The sequence below is a fragment of the Ischnura elegans genome, chromosome 3 (assembly GCF_921293095.1).
Source record: "Ischnura elegans chromosome 3, ioIscEleg1.1, whole genome shotgun sequence".
Lineage (NCBI taxonomy): Eukaryota > Metazoa > Arthropoda > Insecta > Odonata > Coenagrionidae > Ischnura > Ischnura elegans.
In genome coordinates, this window is record NC_060248.1 from 51,640,853 (window position 1) to 51,665,489 (window position 24,637).

At 38.4% G+C, this 24,637-nt stretch overlaps 1 protein-coding gene across 2 annotated transcripts in view; it reads right to left on the bottom strand.

The window, feature by feature from the left end:
* Positions 1-24,637, bottom strand: part of LOC124155781 (Y+L amino acid transporter 2) — a 95,620-nt gene that overhangs the window by 38,431 nt on the left and 32,552 nt on the right. For both annotated transcript variants that reach the window (XM_046529871.1, XM_046529870.1), the window contains exon 2: positions 24,292-24,441. In XM_046529871.1, coding sequence (XP_046385827.1) covers positions 24,292-24,365 — 74 coding nt within the window. In that variant the 5' untranslated portion in view covers positions 24,366-24,441. The remainder of the gene's footprint in view (positions 1-24,291; positions 24,442-24,637) is intronic.

Genomic DNA, 24,637 nt, shown 5'->3' on the forward strand with positions numbered 1-24,637 from the left:
TTTCGTTTTTCGTCCCAAAATTACGGCTGATCGATGTCTCCAAATTGCTTCCGGCAACGAATAAATACTATGCAAACAATGGAACCGTTTTGGGTCACCTGTTCGAGAAAGAAGAATACTTTCTTTCTGAATGAACGGCGAAATTTTCGGAGCCGCGAAGCCAATCGCATGACAAACGATCATTAAATCTTTTATCTCGACTGCGCACCTTGATAACGGCGCGCACCTAAGTTTTGAAGGCATTAGCCTACATATTCATGCGTAGCCGTGACGCCCCTCAGAAATAATGTGGGAAAATTGGCCTTTCACAATAGTTTTGGGCAGCAGTTTGACACACGCTAACTGCTGTTGTGTGTGAGGGCGTGTAGTCACTCACCGTAGTGCCTTGGGGCTCGAAAACTAACTAGCATTGTGGTTGTTCTCTGTTTCACTCACGGAGCCGCTTCTCGCAGTTTTCGTGCGTGAAATGCAATTACATGACCAGTCAAAAAATTCAACCCATCAATTACCATGGTGGTGTTGTATTTAGCGTCTAGAGAGTTCATAAATCGTCTTTGAGTGATGCGATGCAGAGGAAATTTTACGTTACAAATCCTCAGCCAATAAGTTCTAACGACGTGTTTCAGAAATCACGTAGACATTCTACAAATGCGTTCATAGCTTTGTCTACATTATGAAGTCTTAGCCATATATGATTGTCGTCAAAGTTACGGAGATAATCTCTGAAATATTGAGACCCGCCATGCGTTTTCTAAAACTAACTCTCTGGGATTTTTAAAATTATTTTATTTAGCATTATTTTTATTTGCTCCCAATATTATTTTTCACTCCTTGAAAATGCTTTAATATCAATGCACATCGTATTACGGAACTCTATCTTTAGCTACGGGAGTATAATGTATTAAAGCAATTAACCATTCAAGTAAGACAGAATGTATGAAGCTGAATCTTAAAAACCTATCAAGTAAGATTCAGAGAGAACAGAAGAAAATTCAAAGAAATCGACACTCAGCGTCTTAATTGGTGGAAACATTTTTTCCGTGCGAAAGATGTCATTCTCTTAAATATTTTTGGGAATATTATAAACTATATTTTAAACCGTTTAGTAATGATTTTTGGTTCAATTTTTCATCAACTTTTCTATTTTTCACCATTTTAATATCCATGACAATTTCATCAGTATCATTATTTTTTAATTGCAAATAAACGGGAAGAGGGAGAATATGAATGAGTTTGTCCGAGATGACGCACTTACGTCATGCAAATATTCTCCTAGCATGACATTTTTATTACTTTCCCTAGTGCATATTTCTGCTACATTTTTGTCAATCTACTGGGCTCCGGCCTCCAGTAAATTTCACCATGTACAATGGTTCAAAGTGTATTAGCTGTTTTATCTATTGTTGAAATTACTTTAATTAATTTTAATGGCCACTACATTAGGGACGTCGCCACTGACGTATCACGTCGTTTGAATAATTCTATGGAAAGGCATTGCTTTCGAATGAAATGCTCTTTTCTCCATTGTTTCACGATATGGTCCTATTGCCAGCTGTAAATCACCGGAAAATGTTGCTTGCGTATTGTAATTACTGCCTTAAGTTGGTTGTATTATGTACCAATTAGCAGAGTATGCTCATTTGAAGAGGAGGCCCAGACTCGTAATATAGTTGAGCGAAAAATGTAATGAGAAAATATCCTAAGAGCTTTATTCGAGAAATCTCACGTCGTGTCGAACCCGATATTTACCCGAAGCCGAAGAAACTTAAGATGCTGTAGTAATATTTTACATTCCTTTAATAGTATTAGTTTCCTATGATTTTTGAGAGCTTGTAAATTAATTGTTTTAGGATTTTGGATTGATTGTTAATCGTGAATTTATTTCAACACTTTTTGTGCTAGTGATCTTCGGTAAGCGACATCCTCCATAAACTGCGAATTTTTAATTATTTGTGCAAGACGATGCAGTAATGAACGTGGACGTGGTTAACAACAACAAAAAACTGTGACATTTAGATCAACTTCAATTTTTTTGTTGGTTCTGTGAAATTATCTTTCTCGAAATTGCTAGGGTATTAATGCGTAAGGATATGTGGACACATTCTATGAAAGAGGGTACAAAATTATGTATGAAGTCATATATAGAATATGTTATTACTCTAATATTAATCCTGCCTTCAGCATTTGGTTACCTTGTAGTCATTCATGGCGCTCTGTTAATATTTACGTTCCCTGAGGCCCCAGTTTTCTTGAATCGACAAGAAAAGATTAGGTTTGCTGCGGAGGATGGAGGAAGTTGGTGCTGTGTTCCGTTGCGAAATCAACCGCAGCATTTTCAATTCTCAGCATCGAACTCTCGAGTGTAGATCGACAATAGAGCACGGCACCAATCATGCGTCTTTGCCCCTGACGAGCGACGAATCTCCATCTCGACGACGATGAATAGGTCTGGGCGACATTGATTTCGAAATGCAGCCGCACTTACAATGCGACGTGTGGGGAGCCGCTGGGGATGGATTACCGGAGCTGTTGCTTGGCAACCTGAGACGGCTGCAGCATCTGAAGGAAGGAAGCCTCTAGGGGAGCAAAAAAGGAACTCAACTAGTTGCCATGAAAGCAATCCAGCTTACTTTTTGCTTGTTTTGTCTCAGCTTGACAAGATTTTTTAGCCCTTGAAAATCAATGGGGAACTTGCATGAATTTTTTTTATTTCATAGGCGGACAGAAAATTATTTTCTGAATACAACAAAGAAAACCGCATGTAAATCTGAGTTTTCCTTCGCGAGATATTTAATGATAAATATAACGATTTTTAAAGCGCGGGAAAAACTCCCTCACCCCCCAAGCCATTGCCGACGAAGCCTCGATGACGTCAAAGGTGCCTAAACATCACGCGAAGCTATTGTTGTGATTGTTTGTAATAGTTGCCAGCAGTTGTGAGTTGTGAGAGCTTCGTTTGTTAGACGTGTTGATTATTTTATATTTAAAGATAAATATCCGACGATAGAGGCTTGGAAGCCCTCGTATTTTGCATCATTTTTAATATTAATATCTGAGTAAGGGCATAAAATATAAAGCTGGAGCAGTTAAACCAAAAATTTGATAATACCTAAATGACATCGTTGTAGGAGTCTGAGCCACGGCCATTGGAAGGGGGATACGTTAATTGTAAGTTGATGTTATCGACGGCATATCATTCATTTAAGTATGTAATTAGAACGATTTAGATGTTTACTAATGTCCGCTTAGCTTCTATATACAATAACTTCATCCGTTTATTCGTAGGTACCGGAGAATTCGTCGTTTAGGACTGTCTGTGCTTGTATTATGGGGTGAATTCAAGTCAATGCAACTTTTGCTCGCTGATTGGAGACATCTAGGAACATTTTTGTGCCAAAATAGTGCTATTTTCAAAGTGACATCTCCCGTTAAGCTACTGCTAATAATCACAGTGCCTGGTTGTAATGCACAAAGTTTGACAAGGTTGAAAAATATCGGCCAAGAGTTATCGGTGTTCATCGTGATTGAATTGTAAAAAGTGCTATTCCGCTATCGATAAATGTCTAACAGTAGTGTAAAAATTGTCAGTGGCGTGCTAATCTCCGTTGTTCACCGTAGATATGACATTTCACGATCACGCTATTGAAATAAAAACTGTGTGTGAAGATTGTTATTCCATAATTTCAACGAATAGTAGTGAGAAATGTCACCTGTGTCACTTGTGTGGGCTAATTTAAGGGTTTAAATCAGTGAATAAATAGTTGTATTCATCTTAACGAGTTATGTTATTGTAAGTTGTACGTGATGAATATAAGAATGTGATAGTGACATCCAGTTTTTGATAAGAGTATTTTCCTAATTCCCACTATATTTTTATGGTATATGCTAGTATATTGTTTATGGATTTACCTATATTATTGAAATAGGTTGTAGCTTGTGTGTGTGTTGGCAGCGGAACCGATTCGCGATCTCACATGTGGATTGTGTGCAGACTGTTTTGCTGTGAATTCGTACCGTAGGACGGATAGGACTACCTTCTCCGTTAATCCGGCGTTGCCAAATTCAACAGCACAGCTTACTCTAATGTCAACAGCACAGCTTACGATCGTTATCCTCCAGTATTACAAGTTTCTTTTACAACTCGATTTGCCGCCGACGTATAGCAATAATTTGTCTTAACAAATTCCATGAGAGTCGTGGCATCAATTTTCAGTGTCCTAAAAAAGAGATGGTGTCCTAACACCCCATGCCACACGCCTTTTAGGCGGCTTGCGGGGTATTATGTAGACGTAGATGAATTTCAGGTTTACTATTCGAACGAGTGGCAACGTTATCATCCATTTTTCTGATAACCAAAACACACGAAGTGAAACGCTTGTACTTCATCATCCCGATGCCGCATTATTAATATTCCAAGTAATAAACTAGGCACAATAGCAATAGGAAAACTTGCCCCAGAATAACAGAACAAAATAAAGTGACGATGAGCGGCTAAATACTCCCTCAAAACAAATTTTACACCATGCGCTCAGCGTATTTCCCTACTCCCTACGGTTGTTTAGGCACCTATGACGTCACGCCTGGCCTCGGCAACGCTCGGGTGTCTTCGCGCAGTGGTCGGCTCAGAGAAATTTTTCTCGATTTTAAATGCAATTTTTTTATTTCTTTTGATGTTGAATGGAGAAACTGAAGGTATTTTTGCGAGCTAATGTATCCATTTGACTTATTCAAAATAGTATTTAGAGCAATCTACGACTCATGCAAGTTCCTCATTGTTTTGGGATTTTGGATGAATTTTTTATTGTCCACTTACTCTAGCACTTTTTGAGCTAGTTGTCCTCGCCTATGCGACATCCGACATAGATTTTGAAATGATTTGCTTGCAAAGAGGAATAGACATCCTACAGCGTATCTAGCTTGCGAGGAGGTTGAGGTAAGCGTGAGTGGAGGTGATAAGGTGGAGGGTGAAGTAAGCGTGTATGGAAACTCTTACAAATCACTCACTCTCTCATTCAGTGTCTTAACCCGGAGTTTAAATTACACAAGTGAGGGTAAAGCTCATCCCAGAGGAAACTGTGAGTGTGATAATCGCACAGAAAGGGTATGGGGCCCGATAACTTTTCGAGAACCACCTCCTAGTGCTAGGATTTGGGATTACTATAAAGTTTCGCCCCGATTTTAACCCAGGTCATAGCTAACACTGGATCAGAAACTCGACGCTTTGGTCACTCAGCAACTACGCTCCCAATATTTTAAGTAATTAAATTAAATTAAATTAATTAAAAAATAAGGCGAAATATCTAGTGACAATTGTCCTGTATGCCTATCGAATTATTTTTTTTAATTGTCGTTATTCAAATGGACTCTGCCAATGCGCTTCATGCTACCGAGTGCGACCACGGGGTTGCGAATGGTAGGTAAACCTCTAGATAAAGAGGTTAGCTGCGATACAAGCGAGTTTACTCGACGAATAATCAGTCGTGGTCAAAATGCGTGTTAGCATATAAGAATATTAGTTATTCGCAAAGAACGGTTTTAGCAATAGAAATTTTCCATTTGATTTTCAAAGATAAGCAATGTAAATAATAAATTATTAAAAATTGGCTTTTGACTGTATTGTGACTGCTTATTCGACGAGTAAACTCGCTTGTATCGCAGCTAACCTCTTTATCTAGAGGTTTACCCACCAACCGCAATCCCGTGGACGCACTCGGTGGCATGAAGCTCATTGACAGAGTCCATTTGAAAACAGACATTAAAAAAATATAATCCGATAGGCATACAGGTCATTTTTAACTAGAGATTTCGCCTCAATTAATTAAAATATTGGCAGCATCGTTGCTGAGATAGACGTTGGCATTTGAAATTCAATAGTTGATACCCATATTGATTCTGTAATCACCACCATATCATAAATCGAAAACTTAATGGATGATGTTGTCAATGCATCTAAACATCGTAAAAGAATACACTACGACTTTTTCATGAAAATTAGAAGAATTTATTGCATGAGATTTTGCCGAGGAGTGAGACAAGGCTGTCCAATACTGCTATTGTTCTTTAACGTGTACGCTGAGGAGATGGTAAGGAAGGTGTTGGATGAGATGGAAGCTGAAGTGAAAGGGATACTGATATTTAAATCAGTGAGGTTCGCGAATGATCAGGCGTTGATTAGCAAGTCAGCGAGGGGGCTGCAGGCTCCAGTGGATGCGATAAACAAGCGTTGCGAGGAGTATGGCATGAGGATTTATCACAAAAAAACAAGGTTATGCTGTTTTGTACATCGCGAGCTAGGAATGTGAGACTCGGAGTAGAAGTAGGTGGGTAAAAACTTGAGCAGGTATAGCGATTTAACTATTTGGGCAGCGCTTTAGAGAAAAACGAATACAGTAGTAAGGACATAAGGAAGAGAATTGCATTAGCAAAGGAGGCGTTCATGAACAGGAAGGAGCTTCTGAGAGGATCGTTACGTAAGAGTTTAAATAAAAGGTTAGTGAAAAGTCTGATCTGGAGTGTAGCGCTTTACGGTGCGGAAACTTGGACTCTTATGAAGGAGGACGAGAGAAGACTGGAGGCGTTGGAGATGTGGGTATGGAGAAGAATGAAGTTGGTAAAGAGGACTGAGAGGAGAGGGAATGACGACGTGCTGGACATGGTGGGTGAAGAGAGAGGGATTTTAAGTAAGATACGAAGGAGATAGAAGGTATGGATAGAGTATTGAGCAGAGAGTGGATGTTGAAATCAGAGTTAGAGCGTAGAATATTGGGTAAACGAGGGAGAGGAAGAAATAGAATAGTATTTTTAGATAGAAAGAAAGGTAGTAGGCTTTATTGTGAATGGAAGAGGGAAGTCCATGAAGTGAGTGTACCGCCAGACTACTTTCTATGGAAACCTACCTTAATTGGTAGAATACCTTAATAATAAGTATAGGTGATATTCGGTGATTGGAAGCGTAAAAAGAATAGATGAGGATTTCTTGAATTAGGATTGAACATTGGGCACAATTTGTCACTAATGGCTGATTTGAATTCTCACAGCCAGGGAAAAGCTTGCATTTTACTTATTGCTGGAACTTTTGGATTTAGCATCGTGGACCTAAGCCTCTTTGAAGGCTAATCCGGTCTTAACGAGTACAATCCTCTGGGGAGGGATCATATCGCGCGCGACGCGTAACGATCACTTATCCACTGAGCATCGTCGCATGCACCGAATATTACTTAAAAGAGGACATTCCTTACTATTTCAGGGTTAGACAGACGTCAATGGTTGAATGATATAACCCAAACCTTTATCCCTTGCTTCCTATGAACTAGTTTTCATGTGGATGGAATAAGTCTGTGATTTAGAAGAAAGATGTGCGTGGTTATGCCGGTTAAGAACGCTGAAAAGATGGAAGATGAAAACAATTACAGATTTCAGTGTTTAAACTAGTTTTTGCTTCTGAATTTCTATGATTCGTCAGGAAAATTGTTGTTGGGGAAGTTATGGAGATGTTACAAGTATGACTTTTCTTACTGTGCATTTTCATACGATCATTGTGTTAACGATAAAGCTACATCTTCTGATTAAAATAAAATTCGAAGATTCTGCAATGTTAAGGGTTGTATCTCTCAAACCGCTTTCAGTTTTTAAATCGTGTATACATACCGTGAGTTGGCTTTTCCTGCCGTGAGTTTGAAGTTAAAATTTACTGTGGGAAACCCTGAGAATTATTAGATATGAATACGAAGTTTATAAGCTTACGCTGGAAGCCACTATATTTAATGTTATTATTGCAGGGAGATGGGGAAGGGTTTATGGACTTTAGGTACGACGAGGCGAAGTAATGACGAGAGTGGCCCAGTTGCGACGCCAAATCACTTACATTTCGAGATTTCACCGCACTAGTCCTAACTGAATATTGGGCCAAATTCTGAACACGAAACCCGTGCATTTTTATTAATTCTTCGGCCTCTCTCCTATGCCTATTGATAGCATGCTGCAGGGGCGGTAAAAAATTGTCGCACTAGTTAATCTTTTGACATATTTGTATTTATAAATAGTCCAGTAAGACCAGAGAAATTGAATTTGTTCAAGTGTAGGTTAACACGTTGAACCTTATTTATCATCAAACTGTTAGTTACTTAATTAAATATTAGTAGAAGTTGGTAAGTTAGTTACGCATTTTATGTCATGTTTAGTGAAATTTTGTTTTTTTTTCGCTATCATGCTTTACTTAAAATCTTTAAATTATGATTTCCTTGAAAGGCTAATAAAAGGATATTTTGTGTAAATATTATATCATATGGGAATCAGCATGATAGATATGAGGCATGAAGTTTAGTTGTAGTAGATTTCAGTAGATTAGGCAGGGATAGGAAGATAATAGCAACATCATAATAAGGCATCGAGGTGTCAAAAATGCAGGCTTAAGTTATATCATGGATGTTACGTGAAAAAAATAATCAACGCTATTAGTATTAGGAATTAGCTTGAATTTTAATCCATAAGTCGTGGCCTCTATTAATTACCAATTAACGGACTTGCGTTTATCGCCTCAGCTTTGGGTGAATTAATTCGGCGTGACATTTAATTTCCGTCTATATTCAGTTTATTAAACGTGAATAATTTAATTGAACGTGAATAGCGAGGTCTTGATTCAAGACTTGTTTTCACTGTTAAATACAAATTGTAGGCGAAGCTGAATCAACGGCCACATACATACGGCAAAATCAGGAGATACTGCTAGGCCACCATAGATGGAGGTGCACCGCATCGTCCGGTTCGTACTTCCGGAAGTTAGACCAGAATAGCCTCGACTACAGAAAATTATCAATCCAAATTTTCTACGCGATTGGGTGCGTAGTGATTTGGTTAGGCTCCCGGCTGATAATAATTTGGACGCCAACTACGCACTTGGCGAGGCCTCTGGGATGATGCCGAGAAAGGAAAAAATATACATTGTCAATGGCGTGCGGTGTGTGGGTCTAATTCTCGTGGAGCAGCGGGCCTTTGAGATGCATATGAGGGTCGACGGGACTACGGTGGTCCATCCCTCCCCTCCATGCCGGGGCAAGTGGGCCGAACTAGATCCAAACGGCTGGGAATGGGAAAGGTTTGCGAAGTCCAACCGTCAAGATTATCTTGACTTCATTGTTAGGCAAGACGTTTGGTCAATTAGGTACCGTGCTGGTCACTTCAGTTCCTTCTGTTTGTTTCGTGACAGCTCAAGTTTGCTTTGTACGCCTCTTATCGGCTCTTAGACGGCGGCAAAGAGAAAATGTAAAATATGCTCGTGCATAAGCGCCTTCATTAAAAAAAAACCAATGAATTTGGGACTTGCATTACTTCTCCCACTTCGCTTTGCTACCGGGAACCTCACGTACATATATTAAGAAATAAAGTTTTTTGTTAGTCTCTGCAGTTTTGTATCCAGTCAGGATATTTCATTGAAGAAGCAGATATTCGGTGGTATGATACACATCAAGACCCGTGTAACGTTAACATAGGGAATTCTTGCTAACTCAGCATATTGCCAAACACCGCAGGGCCAGATGGATACCATATATATTATGCTCCGACAGTTTACATGTCCCCGTCAATTTGGAAATTATTTTACCAAGCCTTTTCACTTCCTAATCATTCGCATAGAAGTATCCACTATGATATTCAGTACTAAAGTCTTCACTTTCATATCTACTCTAAGAGTCTCCATTTTCTTATCTAAAACTTGAATTTTTGCCTTCCCTTTTGCGGCACTGGATTTCAATTGCACATCCATTTCTATCGATAGCTTCACTAATCAGATTTTATTGATACTTTTTTTATTTTATTGATAATTTTTTCCACATATATCACGGGAATAGGGTGGGGGCATAAAGCCTGTGACTGTCTCACAATTGCACTAAAATAATCAAATTTCTTGTCTTACGTTCACTCCTCATTTCAAATTTGTCATCCCTCATTATTCATACTGTCACAAGACTCGTCTGTCAGGAAATTTTGTCTTAAATCAAACCCGTATTCTCTTGTTATTAGTTATTTCAGTGACAATATTTGAAATCCGATTCAGAAGGCTGATTTTGAAAATTTTATTCCAAAACAAAAGAAACGCGTCGTTCCTTTTTGTAATCAGTCGCGTAATTTTCGAATTATCTTCAGAAAAATATTTCGAATTCTTTTTACGCTCTCAGTGAAAATCAATCAGCCAGGAACGCTATTATTGACGCCCAACTGCCATTTTATCATTATTTTATCAGCATTTCTACTCTCTCACTTTAATGCAAAAGAATCAAGCTTTGATCGGGATCAGTGATGGCATTTCCAACTTCTCCAATGGGCGGCATCTCTCGCCACCTTTTTCTGTTAATAGGTGATTGAGTGAATGATTTTATTTTCACTCAATCACCTATTTCAGAGGTCCCAAAGAACAACTACGCCTGTAACTGCTGGGTACAGACACGTACCGTCAAAAATTGCAACCTTTGACCCGCCTCAATGCGTTAAGGGACCCGGAGACAGTTTCACGATCCGCAATCCACTCGATTGCGTCGTAAATTGCAATTGCTCGACGGTGGGAAGGTCGCAAAACTCAAAGCAGTGAGAGTATATCATGCATGGCCGCTGACTCGGAGGCGGTCGCAGTATACGGGTGAGCTGGGAAAGAGGAACGACCAATCTGTCGTCTCGTTGACAGGCGACCACTTACGCTTTCATTGAAGTGCTCGGAGGAGAGAAGACTGTTCCCATCGGCTAGATCTTCCTCCGTATTAGATTCGTTTGTCAAACGGGCGCTGTCAAGCAGGGAGAACCCTCGGCAGAAATAAGCTAATTTAATTTTCTTCTTGATTGGTCCAACTATGAAATTACGTGGTGTCTTACTTTTGAGAGACAAATCAGAGACTGCCATTGCGAATCGAACCGTATGACTCTTTCAGTGAATCAACTCGAAGATTGATGTGTATGTGTAAGGGTAAAACTCGTCCCATACTACACCACAGGCATGAGAAAGTCACTCATACAGGATATGGAGATCATTTCCTTTCTCTGGACCACCTATCTCAGCGAGTATCATTTTAGTATAGATAATATTAGTAGGTAGACGTACGCAATGAACGATGATCCTTTCAAGACTTACATGTTAAGTTTATCTGTTGGTAATCGTAGAATAAATTCATTTTGCATTTAACGGGAGAGAACATAGTTATTTCAAGGTATTTAAATATTTATTTTTTCTTAGTTATTAAATTTGCAACGTATGTTAACCTAGCCTAAAATTTTTATGAAAATAACCAATTTTTTCTCCTGAACACGCCTATCTTAAATTTTATCCAGGGTATTTGGACAATAGGAAATCAATGTGATGATGGGAAGGCTGGGCTGCTTTAGCGATCCAGTCTGTTTTCTTTGCATGAAGATAAGTTATTCATGTAGAATAAAAGAACAGAATTTCGATGCTACTATAATTTCGCAAATCTTTTCCATGTCTTAGGATAATCTTAAAGGGATGAACTTGGGGAACCATCGCTCAAAGATTGATATAAAGGCAACAAATAGGTCGTGAAATTGTAGAAAAAGTAGAAAATCGCTTGTGTTTTATTTCAGTATGAAAATATTCCTTCAAATCTGCGTGCGGCTATTTATGTTATAACTTAGTAGTAGTGCTTGCGGAAAGATGCTATCCTTCATTTTATTTTTGCAAGTTTTTTTTTCCCATCATAGGGGGTACATTAATTAGAGATGTATTCTTGAAGTGAACCATGATAATCTTTATCGTAGTGAAAATAGGCACTTTATTTCGTTAGGTAAGCTTACTTGGAATGTGGACCCGGGTCTCTAATGACTCCGAAGACAGGGGCGCAGCTAGGAATCAAGGCTTGAGGCAGTTTTAGGCGCACTAAAAATGGGGGTTTGGGGGGGTATGGAGTACCCGCCAGGATAAGTAAGAGGTACGGGGGCCCTCCCCCAGAAAAGTTTTAAGATAAATGGTTCAAAATGGAGAGTTTTAAGGCTTTCCGAGGCATATTTGATTAATCCTTACACTATTCTGTAAGTAATATTAATCCAATTATGTGAAATGAATTAAACTTAAAAATTTCTCAGAGCTCTGGGGGGGGGGGGGGGGGGAGTTATTCCCCAAAATCCCCCTCGCTGCGCCAACGTCCGAAGAGACATATCATTATTATTACCTAGTGTCCTTTAACCCACTGAAGTTTGGATAGTGAAATGTTCCTTTGTTTTAAATTTAGTATTTGTTCATTATTTTTGCTAATGATAATTATTATTTTTTACCTGTTTATTTGTTTCATTTGCATAATCATTTATTGGAAATGTCGCTCGCCGAAAAATTGAATATTCAAGCCTCTCGAAGAACTCTCAAATCCATCACCCTAATATACCGATACCATCACGAATTATCCTTAATACATCCTCACGTATATTGTAGTTGTATGTGGTTGGTCTCTTGAAGTTTGCGACTTACTTAGCCTAAGAATATCACACCTTGGACCTTGCTTAAAAAAGTTAAGATCAATGCAGGAAACACTCAAACTTTCTGCATGTATTTAGCGAGGCGTTTTCGATGGAGGCGCCTCGAACATATCATGTGTTCTTCAAGGTCCATCCGAAAAGCCCACCCTTCAAACCAGTTCCATCGCGCGAGTCACAAGCAAGCGTCTCGCCGTCTCTTATGTAATAGGAAACATTGGAGCGCATACCTCGGCGAAGAGGCTCTCGGAAATCTTCTCACGGGCCACGAGTTGCGCCACATCTCGACGCGGAAGGAGACAACCGCTTCTGGTTTCTGACTTTCGGTTTCCCTTGGCTACCTTTCTCAGTTTAACGTTGGAATCTCGGAATTTTTAATGTAAATTTTATAATCTGAAAAATTAGCAAGGCGTCTTCCGCAGCTTAAGGAGAGTTACATCAATGCAGGCAGAAGTTTAAAATTTGTTTTAATTTACGGGAATAAGTATTTATTTTTTTCGTTAAAAAAATTCCCTTCCACCATAAAAGGCTGAAAATATCGGAGAGAGAGGTTTACCGGAAATTAAGCTGCATTAATTATTGATTAACTATGTTACTCGAATTGTCTCTCCCACACTTGCTAAACCGAAAAACTTCACACTCTTCAGAGAATCTGTTTTTATTAATCCGTTTTTATTAATATGCAATTAAAATCTAAAAATCATATCGTAAAGCAAGGAAACAGAATTTTTCGATTTGTCTCATCTGCTGTCCGTAGGGAAAATATGAGTTCCACTCTCAATTCACCAACGGCCGAAATCAATTCAAAGAAATGAACATTTTTGAGTAGTTGACCTGAAAGTCATCTAAAATTATAACATCGGAGTAAATCGCAGGACCACCGAATGATATGGAAGTCTCTCCACCCTCCTTTAACTTCTTGGAACTCTGATATGTAAATATTTTATGTTCCCTTACACTGTAAAGTCAAAGGCGGGAATTATAGGTAAACTTTTCAAATTCATGGCTTGCAATACCTTCACCATTATTCAGTTGCCCACTGGAGTATAGGTATAGGCATAAAACGGGTATGAAGTCACCTTAATTTTCATTGCGTTTCGAATAATCATTCTATCTGATGAAAAAATTAAGTTTTATAATTCCACATAAAATTTTATCGAAATACTAAAATGTAACAGAGGTCTTTAGCAATTTCCCAGATATTTTTTCTCGCATATTAATGGAAAGACGGGAATTAACTCGAGAATATTTTCATTTATAAGTTAATTTAAATCGATCCAGCCCTCTAAATAGAATAATAATTCTTTTATGTAATTCCATCTTTATTCCGAATAACATAAACGACGTTTGTGTCGAATCGCTGAGTGAGTAAACCGCTTGAAAAGTTGCAGAATGTCCAAGGCTTACTGAGCCCTGCAGGGGCTCATGAAATTGGTTGTTACTGCAATTCAAAGAACTTTGCAGTAGCTACGTGTCCGTTCTACGTGGATGAGATTTTAAGATGAAGTATTTTTTGTTTGTCGACCTCCAACTGTCCGCATCACTCTGGTCGTCTTTGTCGCGTGACTCCCAAAATAAGACATCCTTGAAAACAAACTGGTTGACCGCGAAAAAGACAAGATTATGCGGATATTCCGATTATTAGTAATCGTTACAAGGCCCGCTGAATTTTCCATGCCTTGAAAAATTACGGCCTCAAGTAATGACTATAATACTACTACAATTAACTTAAAGTCACTGCGCTGGAAAGTTACGTAACACATTCATTTTTCGCGCACCTCTATTTGTGATCAACCGGTTTCAACGTTCACGCGTAATTTTTTAAACGGTCACCCAACCGAAGAGCGCCCAATCTCTTGGTTAGGTAAAGAGGGAAGAGATGTCTTACGAAATTTGCTACGGGCCAAGGTCAAGTTGATTGAAAAGTTCTGGAAGAGGTAGCGATTTTTCATGGTGTACAGTACTGTATATAAAGCACTTTAATATTCGACTGTGACGCCAGTTCATCCTCTGCCCGTCCTGTCCGCTGAATCCATATCTGACATTATAATTATGCCATTTTGTCTGCGTTATTTAGATATATATGTAACTAGATAGCAAACTGAGTAATTTGGAGAAATCTGCGGAAGCCGTTTAGAGAGGAAGAGAATTTACCACCTCCCGGAACCGATTATGGAGTCGCAAGATAAAACTATTTCCTCTGCATACGCCTCGTACGCCTTGGAACGCCGCGATACAATTTTGCTAACCGATTTAAAGAAGATCGAAGTTTACAATTCACACGAAGAGATTTATGTTTTATGGCATTTATGACAACAACTTAAACGGCTGGCGTTTCCTCCTCTTGATTTAACGTTTTCAATGATACTCGAAGTCGTAAAATTGACCAAAATAAAGTTGTTAATATTATTATCCGGTTAATAACAGTTAGATTAGTTTTTTGAAAGTCGCCTATTTATTAGATGTTTTTTGAATTTAATGCATGAAAAAACTTGTATTCCTCGGCATACGAGTAGAGAATTGATGTAATATTAAAATATATTTTTTCATAAATTTCCCTAATGACGCGCTTAGAGATAATTAAGTCCGCAAGTTACAGGGGGTAACCGTAAGGATTTCATTCTGAGTTTTACCATTAAGTTTAAGTAATTACACTGGGTTAATGAGTTCAAAGGTTACGGCTGTTAGTATGCGCCAGAGTTCCTCATTTTCGTCGAAAAAGATTAATTCTGTAATGTAAACATTTCAGATAATTTTCATTTGTTGAAATCTGATAATTTAATCCATGCTTACATTGTTCATTACGTTCACCATTCCAAGTTTCATGAAAATCCCAGAATTGTCGAAAAATCGGTGATCGATCTGACTTGAAATTACTCATGTTAATCCTTTGATGACCGAATCTCTGTGAAGATGAAGTTATCTCGTTGACGATGAAATGAATTTCTGTAGAAACTCGTGTTTTAGACCTATGCCCAGTGCAATAGTACATTTAAAGGTATAGATTGAGATATAAAGTAGCGAAACTGGAGATATAATTTACGGCATGAATTACTATTTCTATTGCTACGAAATTTATTTTCATCCTCATTAGTAAAAGACGAAACGTTCTACGTTGTATGTGACCCTCGGTAGAATATAGATACTTCCGCGCTTTTACAAGCATGGTAATCCCTATTTTAATATGGATTTACGGAGCTATAAAATGAATCATCTCCCATGTCATTAGTGCCCGTCATCTAATGAATAATTTCCTTTTCCCAAAATGAGCGGTGTAAGATACTACGTTTTTTTTAAGTTAAATTTTCTCGTCTTTGTAACCTAATTTATAACCCATGGAGACAAAACGTTTGACCATTTTTGCAAATCTTTCTGATTCAATACGCTGGAGAAAACAAGAACCCCAAGACAACCTGGCAAATGCGAACACCACTACGCTCCCCAGTTCCCTGATGACAATTATTCTGTATGGCTTCAGGTTTCGTTCCCTCCCTCAAATAAGAAACCGACTACAGAGTGTGCACCAGGAATTAACAGGAAGGAAGTTGAGGTCCCTTAATTTGGTGCTCCACAGTTCACCTGCCGTCGTTCAGACACGTTTAATCGAGCGAGACAATGGTCGATGCGCCCATGGCAACCTTATAATACGTGGTCACGATGTCATACGACACCTGTTGACGCTTCGGTGGGCAGACCGCACGCCTCCTGAGGGTGAGGAGGGACTTGACCAAGGCGGATGGGACACCTGGGGTGGCACCACTGTATTAAAGTTTCATCGCGTAGCCCGGGTGATTGAGGTATGTATCTCCTTATGTGAGAAAGGGAGAATGATACTTCATCTGCATTCAAATACAATTAATGCGATTGTAGTAAGAATACTGGCATTACGGAAGGGCTGTGTACTATTTCTTTATTAGGTGGAGGTATCGACCAGAAATTAAAAATGATTTTACCGAAAGTACTAGTTCTGGAAAGACCGGCTTCAAAAGAGTACTTCAATCTATTGATTAAACTTTTTTTATCAGTTGACGACGAAAGTAGTGTGATGCAGGTACATTTTCAATTTTGATATTGGGAAAAAGGATATAGACAAAAATTGCTTTCTGTAATGACGGCCTTCGATGTAAAATATGAAAACTCCGTGCGTAGCATTTAGATAAGGCAATGCATGTTAACTTAGGGATCACCCTAATGCATTACCTCTCATAATGTTATTCCATAAGAGTTAATCAAATCAGAAATGAAATTATCGGGCGAGAATACATTTTTAATTGATTGTTTACCGCAGCATCGAAAGGATTAACTTACTTCATTTAGCCATTCCAGGTATTTCAGATATTGAAAGATGGCCATTAGTTTAGAACTTCTCTAACAGATCCCACCTCACTCAAAAGGAACTTGCGTGATAGTATGAATATGTATGAAGAGGTGAGAAGCCAATGGGTACAAGTGATTTTTTTCCTAAGCAGAGTTAGGTACAGTAATTAGATAAAGATAAAAAAACGAAATCAGCTTGATACACAGTAGTGCATTTAATTTTCCACTCGATGTCAGCACATAACAGAGAATCACTCGTATCCCTTGGCCAACAAGTTCTTGGTATAATTCTTCAATCAATCAATCAATTTTTTATACCAAACTTCGTTTCGAAAATAAGCGCCCCTTGGCTTCTCACCCCCTCATGTGTAATGTTGACAGCGGAAGAGATTCGTGGTTGAACTACTGATAAATGCGTTCTGAGCACCTGTTAATTGCCCACCTCTGTGTCACAGAACCCGCGACTCCGAAAATGGTGAATGGAGAGGAAAGCATTGATGCCTAAGACTAAAGCAGTGCACGGAGTAGAGGTGCGAAATGTTAATTGAGCAGGTGCACACTCGACGTGCTGTTGTCACTCAAACGTGGTCACCCCACAAGGAAGAAGCGAGCACGATCGCGAAAGATTCGTCCCGCCCCCCTTTTATGGCGGAGGAACCGGCGCGTGCCTGCTTTCCTAAACGACGGAAGGGCGATATGTGGCGGTTATCATTTATATCGCTGCCTTAACAAGTAGATGAGCGGGAGAAAGTTTCGCTTAGGGCTAAAATGCTGATGTAGCACATGTTAAGGTGCAGATAGCTGTTTTATTGTTTTATTACTTATGTAGCTTATAAGTGGGAAAATGAATGCTATTGATCAGTGAAAGGAAAACATGTCAACCTTTGCTGAGGGAGTATACACTAATATAACATTACTCGGAGTTTGGATCCCAGAGAACTTATCATTTCCTAACTTGGCTAAATCATCAACGAAAGGCGAAACAAATTAGCGAGAAATAAAATAGTATATACTTGGTTCCAATGGGATACTTAGTAATGGATATTAAATAAACGATTTTAATTTATCCTGGTGAATACTATTTATGCGACAGAATTAACCTGACTGAGAACCCGAGAAGAATTCATCAATAGTAATTGATATTATTAAATACAGTTTTGTACATCGGGAGTCGGGACCCATGACAGTTTATGTACGTAATCTCTGCTCTGAGCTCTTCATCCTCAACATCCTCTCCCTAATCCATCCCTCCTGTTCAAGAAACAGGGGCGAAGTTGACACAAAGAGAGGGATCAAGCGTCCACGGGGTGACGTCCGGGAAAGAATTTGGGAAGCCGACGTTTCGATGATTAGATCCGCCTTCTTCTTCAAGGATTCCTTTAACTCTGAGGGTCCCGGAAAACCCAGTTCAAATGGACGCGTGGATTTTAGGAATCCCCTCCCGGATATCATCCCACGAGGACCTCAGAGTAATTTATAATCCACTCTTACTCTCAGAGCGATTTTAAGTATCCACTCTTACGACCCAAATTGGAATGGGAAAATCTCAGAACACGAGTTCCCATAAGGATCTAATCGACTGATGCTGACGACATCAGAGATCACATTTGTTTATTTTGGTTTGAAATTGTATTTCCAATAAATTTAATACACACGAAGAAGGAGCACTATTGCAATTCAAGTTAAATATTTTTTTAAAGACTTTAATTGGTTATCTTTTTCCATTTATATCCAAAATACATGAATTTTTCTAAAGCTACGTGGTTTCAATGCTGGGCTCTGCTAAGCTTTCGGTTACTGCTCAGCCACCTAGAGCGTTCTTCTTTTTATTAGTACTAATAGTGATGATAATTAGTTTTAAAACCTATCCATTCCATCTGTTAGGAGAGAAGCCTCTCCTACAAGACTCTAACTGAGTCATATAGTGTTATAAGCTCACTGGAGCTTGCTGAGGGGGGTGAGACAGCTCTCAGAAAAGGATGACTTTTGGTTTCAATGTTGGTTACGTGTCCGGTGCACGTAATCACCCAGCTGTCCGGGGAAGTATTTCGGAAGGTCGATGAGCGCAGTGCGGAGTATAAAAAATAAATAGTAAGCTGAGCGGAAGTCTACCGCGGAATGTGTCGTAGATTAGCTATCCCAGGAGGAATTAAGTTTTTCAGCAGGTGATATAACCTGCGCAATGCTGCAATAACGTTTTCAACCCAGCAGGATCATATACGACTTCCTAGCAAACGCGGTGCACCTTGAAGTACGATAGCTCTACCGAAGGCCGCAGCTCCGAATCAAACCACGATGGAACGTCGTCTCCCGTTGATTATTAAGTTTCCGTTCATGGTGACCTTGATCGACATGGCGTCTTATAGTAAGAAAAGAAAAACTTCTCACCTCAAATCATAAAGTCCAAGTAACATTCAAATCTCTGTCGACCTTCAATTATCGCTTGAAGGATAACCATTCTAGTCTTGCTGCCGCGATATTGGAGGGAATAATAATTTATCGCGAATCTTTTTTGGCGAAATCATCTCGAAAAAATATAATATCCGCTCGTATCATCCATGATAAGCTGAAAGGTGGTGCTGTGAACCTAGTACGTGAAACAATTATTTTTAAATAAATACATAAAAATCAGTTTTCGGCCGAAAATGGAAAGGGAAATTATTACCTATATCTTGATGCTAGGGTGCGATCCAAGGTGAAGGATTGAAGGGGAGACTAATTTTTTCACAAATACAATTTTTTATGAATTTTTCACTCTCATTGAAAAATTATTCAGGAAGTTATTTGTTTCTACATCAGTAACATGATCCACCGATTTGTTACATTCATTTTGTATATCAGGTAACTCCGTGACAATAAGCGTAGTAGTGATGCTTCTAGATTATCCCCTAGAGGTCGAAAATTCAAAACCTGGTGGTACTAGTAAGTAGATTCGAAAGGATACATTTCCTACATGATAACAAGGATATTTTTTATACAACCTTGTGCGACTCCACTTTTCCCCAAATTTACGTGGAATTTAAATCAAACACCAATAATCATTATGGAAGCCTTTTTATCAGTCTTCTCTAATAATTTTATCGCAATTCCTGGGTAATACTATTTATAATTTACCACCTACACTGGAATTGTGGTTAGGTGAGAAGGGTGTGGACTCCCACACATTTGAAAGGTAGATTCGTTCTATCTGCCTTAGATAAGTGGTGAAAATCAAAACTCCACAGCCGAATTTTGTCGGAACATAAGTTTTTAGTTTAATTTCAGGAAGATTTGCTGAGTATCACCTAAAAGTATTTTTACGAAGGTTCGAGACCTTGGCATGCACCTTACGATAGCGTTATTGCGGGTCTGTAAAAGACGATAACAATCTGAGGAACAGGGTGGTTAAGGTTAAGTGAAGTAATATTCAAATGAAACATTTAGAGACAGCAGGGATGAAACAGTTTTGAATAAAACCTTTGCGCCGTGCGCGTGACTGTCAAAAAAGTCACTTGTTTCGAGCAGGGCTGTCAGAAACATTTGTAACTTTCCAATTGCATTGAATTTAGGAAAATTCATTGCGAATACTCTCTAGCTCAGTATGCCGTCGAAGGTTTTTTTTTGCTTCGATTTTATTTTCCTCGACTTAAAGGTAGTTCAGCTTTACCGCTATCAGGTTTTACGTTCAAAACGCCTAAGCTGCTGAAGGTAGCACAGTAGAGTCAGTGGTGTACACTCACAGTTAGCATAAACAGAGCATTCAAGGTGGTTGCGCAATAGCCAAAATCTGAGGCCAATACTGAAACCAAGCGATTTCAGAAAAATGGTGCTATTATGTGGGAAAATGGAAAAAGAAACTAAAATTTTAAATTAGAGATTAAATTATATTAACATTTTATCCGAACATTGATACTTCTCCTTTTACGTTTGTGCTCCATTTAACAAGAATAACATTACAATCGAAAGAACAACTTATTAGCGAAATCACCCCTACGTCAGAGTGCATAAGTGATCAAATTGTAAGTGCAGGAGTCAACAGCCCAAGACAACTCTAAAATCCCCATTTTCAACATCATTATAGAAAATTGAATAATTTAGTAAATTAAATGCCTACTAGTAGTTAAAAAAAATATATATACAGTGAAACCTCGATTTTACATTCCCCCATTATACATTTTCCCTGATTTTGCACAGTTTTTATCAGGTCCCAAACAATACCGCCTTTAGAAAATGATACTCTATTTTACAATATCCTCAATTTTGCACTTTTTGTAAGTGATCCATTCAAAAGTGTAAAATAGAGGTTTCACTGTAGTATTAAAATCCTTATACGCCTCATTCGTGAATTTTTAATTTTATGCCAATAAATTTTCAATGGAAATTGATACATATTTCAATTACAAATTAACGGTAACTTTGAATAAATTTTGAGTGGAAATTGATAAGTATTTCAACTATAAATCAACAGTAAATTTGAATCAATTTCAAATCGAAATGTGTAAACAAACGCTGTTGCTGGAATCAGTAAATCATAACTATCAGGGATCATGTAATCTTTCACGCCAGAAAGGAAGGTTTCGTGTCAATATCCTGTTTTTTCCAATCATACACAGGCACCAAAAGTTTCTCTTCCCTATCCTTAGTCGGAGGGTGTACCAGCAAACTGCGACGAATTACGACCTTAACTCTGTCCTAATTGAGATCCTCTCTGAATGGTATGCTTCGTTAAAGTTTATGGCATTTGGAATCAGCGGTGAGGTGTCGACGCTACTTGGCTTGTTTGGCAACATTATGCCTGGAATGCCATAAATTTCTTCCACCAGGAAATAATTGCCATAGTTAATGCGCAGCTGTGATTCGACACTTTCTTACATGTTCTGAGAACAATATTGGTTAATGAAGGAACATGTCATTCTGTCATTTCCGTTTCTAATTTGTATTTGTGAGAACTGGCAATCGTGTAGATAACGGTGTACACCATGGAACTTTAATTCAAGTTGAATAACGAGAGACGTAAAAAGTTTTTCTGGCAATCATGGCCGAATATCTTTCAATGGCATTACTTACGTTGAATGTGACTATTAATCGCTCAAAATTCCTACAGCAGTCTCGACATTGTCGAATTGTCATAAATTGGAATCAATCACCCCTAAAATATTTTCACCTAATTATATGTATTTTTGTGTAAGTGGAGTAAATGCATGGAGACAACTACTCAACACATTTTTACGTTTCCATTATTATCGAAATTCGTAAAGTTGATCACGTAACTTCCTTTTCTAAGTGATTCTTTTGGTGTGATCGAATAGCATAGGAAATTATTTCTGATAGTTCTCCATTATTAAATCATTACAGATAACCCCTGCTTCCCTTAATATCGTCTTCCACTTTAAATCAAGCGGATTTTATCTTACCAATTTCATATTAGATATCCACCTACTATTTTGTTATATCTAACATAGGCCAATTCCATTCCAATAGGATCTGCTCCAACCAATTCATTGGTTTACCGCATTAAGTAAGTTAAGCGAATTGAACAACCCAAAAACTAAGTTTACATAGGATATTTGAATTTTTTCTTTCTTTGCATGAGTTTTTAGGATTCTTTTACGTGCAGACTGAAACTAATTCGTATACTGATTTATTTTATTAATTTCGTCTTGGTTGTCTAGAATACGTCAACGAGATGTTTTCCTACATCATACATTTTCTGCGAAGGTAATGTATGACAAAAGCGGGCGTTCAGCCCACGAGGAAATAAAAACACTCATTACTGAAAGGCATGACTGACGGCCAGCGTTATATGTTTACCAATTTACTCACTGGGTTTTCTAACTGTTCAATTTTTTGCATCGTCACGGTTCCAGATAATGCTTTACCTATTGCCGAAGTTGAACGGCTATCCTGCTGGCCTTAGTCCACAAGCCCGGAGAAGAACTTTGGACGCTCTTAACTGAACCAAATATCCAGAACTTCCTGAATAAACAGCGAAATATGATAAAGAATACTCTTTTCCTTCCCTCACTGAAGCCTGGATGTTGGATTTTCACAAGCCACTAGCTTCCTGTGTTCGTGAAAATTTAGATGTATGATAACGATGAATCCCTTAAGAAACTTTTCAGATGTGTGCTTCCAGAAATGAAGGCTCATAAATTAACGAAGAAGCTAACACAAATTTTATAACTTGGTATTATGCTAACATCCTGAATTTATGTATCTACAAAATTCATTTACTGGTATACAATCCGATGCTCGTGGTAATAATTTTATCATTTGGCAGAACAGACAAATATATCAAAAAGATGAGAAATTTATAAAACTCGTCGTCTCTACCTCATAAAATGTGAACTCTTCCGATATCTGTATACGACCACAAAGTCTACTTCACGTATTAGTAGCGTTTACTTGTTTCCCAACCTGACAACCTGTCTGCCCCAACTGGTCAATCTGGCTACGGCCCTGGAGTTGGTTTCCAATTGGAATCAGTGGCCCTGGGTGATAGCAGAAAAAATAACTAAGGTAAGAGGGTCAATACAATCGGCTGAAACCGTGGGAAATTGTTTATTATAATTAAATTGCTTTACTAATTCATTTGAGTACCTCAAATTCGGTATTTAACGTCTAGTCTATGAAAGCTGTATTTTTTTTACTTAAAGTTAGAATTACGGAAAGTCTTTGCCAAGGAGCCTTAAGAAAGGAGCTATGCATGTTATGCATGTTTAAAGAAGCGTCTGACGATACGGTAGCAGACAGTGGTAATTACTTGATTTGAATCGCTCGATCGAGGTGGTATTTGTAGCCAAAAAGGAGAAAAATTCAATCAAATGGCGATAAACAATTTGTGTGGTAGGCTGTGTCGCGCTCACGTTCTCAGGGTGTAATTCTTTTAAAAGAATACCATTTCTTCGCTGTACGTTCACTAATTCTAAGCTTCGTATTTACGTTAAATTTATAGTCTCAGTCGCTTTTTATCGCACAGCAGTACTCCACTGTGAGTGATTACTGCTCAAATTCTTCGTCAATTGAGATGCAGGCATGGAAAGAGAAGTCGAAGAATACTCTGCGACATGCCTTTCAAATTTTGCTCTTCTTATCCTATTGGACGATAGACAATGTCATTTTTTCTATTAAATAATCCTCATGTTATGTTATAGCTTAAAGATATATTTAATTATGAACCTTTGTAAGTTAAATTTAAAGACCCTCCTCGAAAAATAGCTAAATTATTGCGTTACATTATTGCTAAATTATTGCGTTCTTTGGCAGAGATATCCGTCCGTTGCGGTTTTCAATGTCAAATGAATTATAAGATGTCAGATTCCTCTTTTTCCTATTACCAACCACTTTATCTCTTCTCTTAGCATCATCCTTTTCGTCATATTTTCCTTTTATCGTGCAGAAGATACAAAAGGACCAACTAATTTTAAGCTGAAGTATAGCCTTGAGTTGAATAAATACTTTCAATATCACTCCGGTCCTGGGGCCAAAAATTTTTTTGTGATACAATGAAGTACTTTCAAGGGTACTCACTTTTTTCTGACCGAAGATCTCTTGACCAAATGTGGCTTCAGGGCCTGGCGTTCTTCAGGTGTTGAGAAAACCATCTTCCCGTCGTTTTCCAGGTTGGAATGAACCTCACAATCTCCCCCTTCTCTTTCTCTCCTCCGAAATGCTGTAAGCCTGTCGAGGAAAAAAATACATATTTTTGTAGAGCTATGGAATTTCAAGTCCTAGAAGTGTGATGGTATGGATATTACTTCAATTATTCAGTAAATAAACTTTACTTGACCTGAAAAAGTTCCGAAATTTTGACATAGTAACTGTCAATTTGTCACAGCTTTATTTTGTAAACACTGGATAAAAGCAATCAGCGACA